General features: G+C 72.6%; 1 protein-coding gene across 6 annotated transcripts in view; it reads right to left on the bottom strand.

The window, feature by feature from the left end:
* PDLIM7 (PDZ and LIM domain 7) overlaps positions 1-763 on the bottom strand; it is a 20,301-nt gene that overhangs the window by 12,432 nt on the left and 7,106 nt on the right. For all 6 annotated transcript variants that reach the window (XM_019506033.1, XM_019506032.1, XM_019506031.1 and 3 more), the window contains exon 2: positions 94-245. In XM_019506033.1, the coding sequence (XP_019361578.1) occupies positions 94-245 (152 nt within the window). The remainder of the gene's footprint in view (positions 1-93; positions 246-763) is intronic.

The raw sequence follows: 763 nt of genomic DNA on the forward strand, positions 1-763 counted from the left end.
AGGCCACAATGCCCTGGTCCCCACCGTACCCTGCTTGTGCCCAGCCCGGAGCCCCCCACCCCTGCCCCGGGGGGGGACTGCCCAGGCCGGCACCTGCTGAGGCTGAGGCTGAGGCGGTCGCCGCAGGCGCGGATCCTGTTCTGCGCCTCGATGTGGGTCAGGGCGCTGGCGTTCTCGCCGTCGATGCTCAGCACCCAGTCGCCCACGCCCACGCCGGCCTGCGCCGCCTTCCCGCTGGGTGTCAGCTGCCGCGGGCGCAGAGAGAGAGAGAGAGTCAGGCGGGCAGCGAGCAACGCTGCCCCGTTTCCCCGGGGGAAGCCAAGTGCCCACACTGCTGCCCTGGCTGACGCTGGGGGCACTGGGTAGGGCCCCTGTTGGGGCAGGTACCTACTCCCATCCCCCCCACATCCTGGGGGGCTTTTTCCTGGCGTGTGGCCCGGGCCAGGCCCCACCTTGGCACAGAGACCAGGCGCCCCCGGCGGCTCTGCCGGCCGAGACAGGAGCAGCTCCGTCCCCGGGAGCCGGGCGTGAGTCAGAGCTTCGCCGTCCCGGCGCAGCCCATGCATCAGGCCCGGGCCTGTCGCAGCCTGAACCACAGGCATTTCCGAGGCTTTTGTGTCTGGGCTGGGGGGGGAGACAGGCGCCCCCACCCTGGCCAGCCCTAGTCGCTCCCCCATCTCCCGTCCGCGGACAGACGTTACCTCATCCCAGCTGTGAGCACCGACCCCCCCCGCGCCGCCCCCCCACCCAGCCCCCACGCGGG

Source organism: Gavialis gangeticus, unplaced genomic scaffold (assembly GCF_001723915.1).
Source record: "Gavialis gangeticus isolate Ggan-Ray unplaced genomic scaffold, GavGan_comp1, whole genome shotgun sequence".
NCBI classification, from domain to species: Eukaryota; Metazoa; Chordata; order Crocodylia; family Gavialidae; genus Gavialis; species Gavialis gangeticus.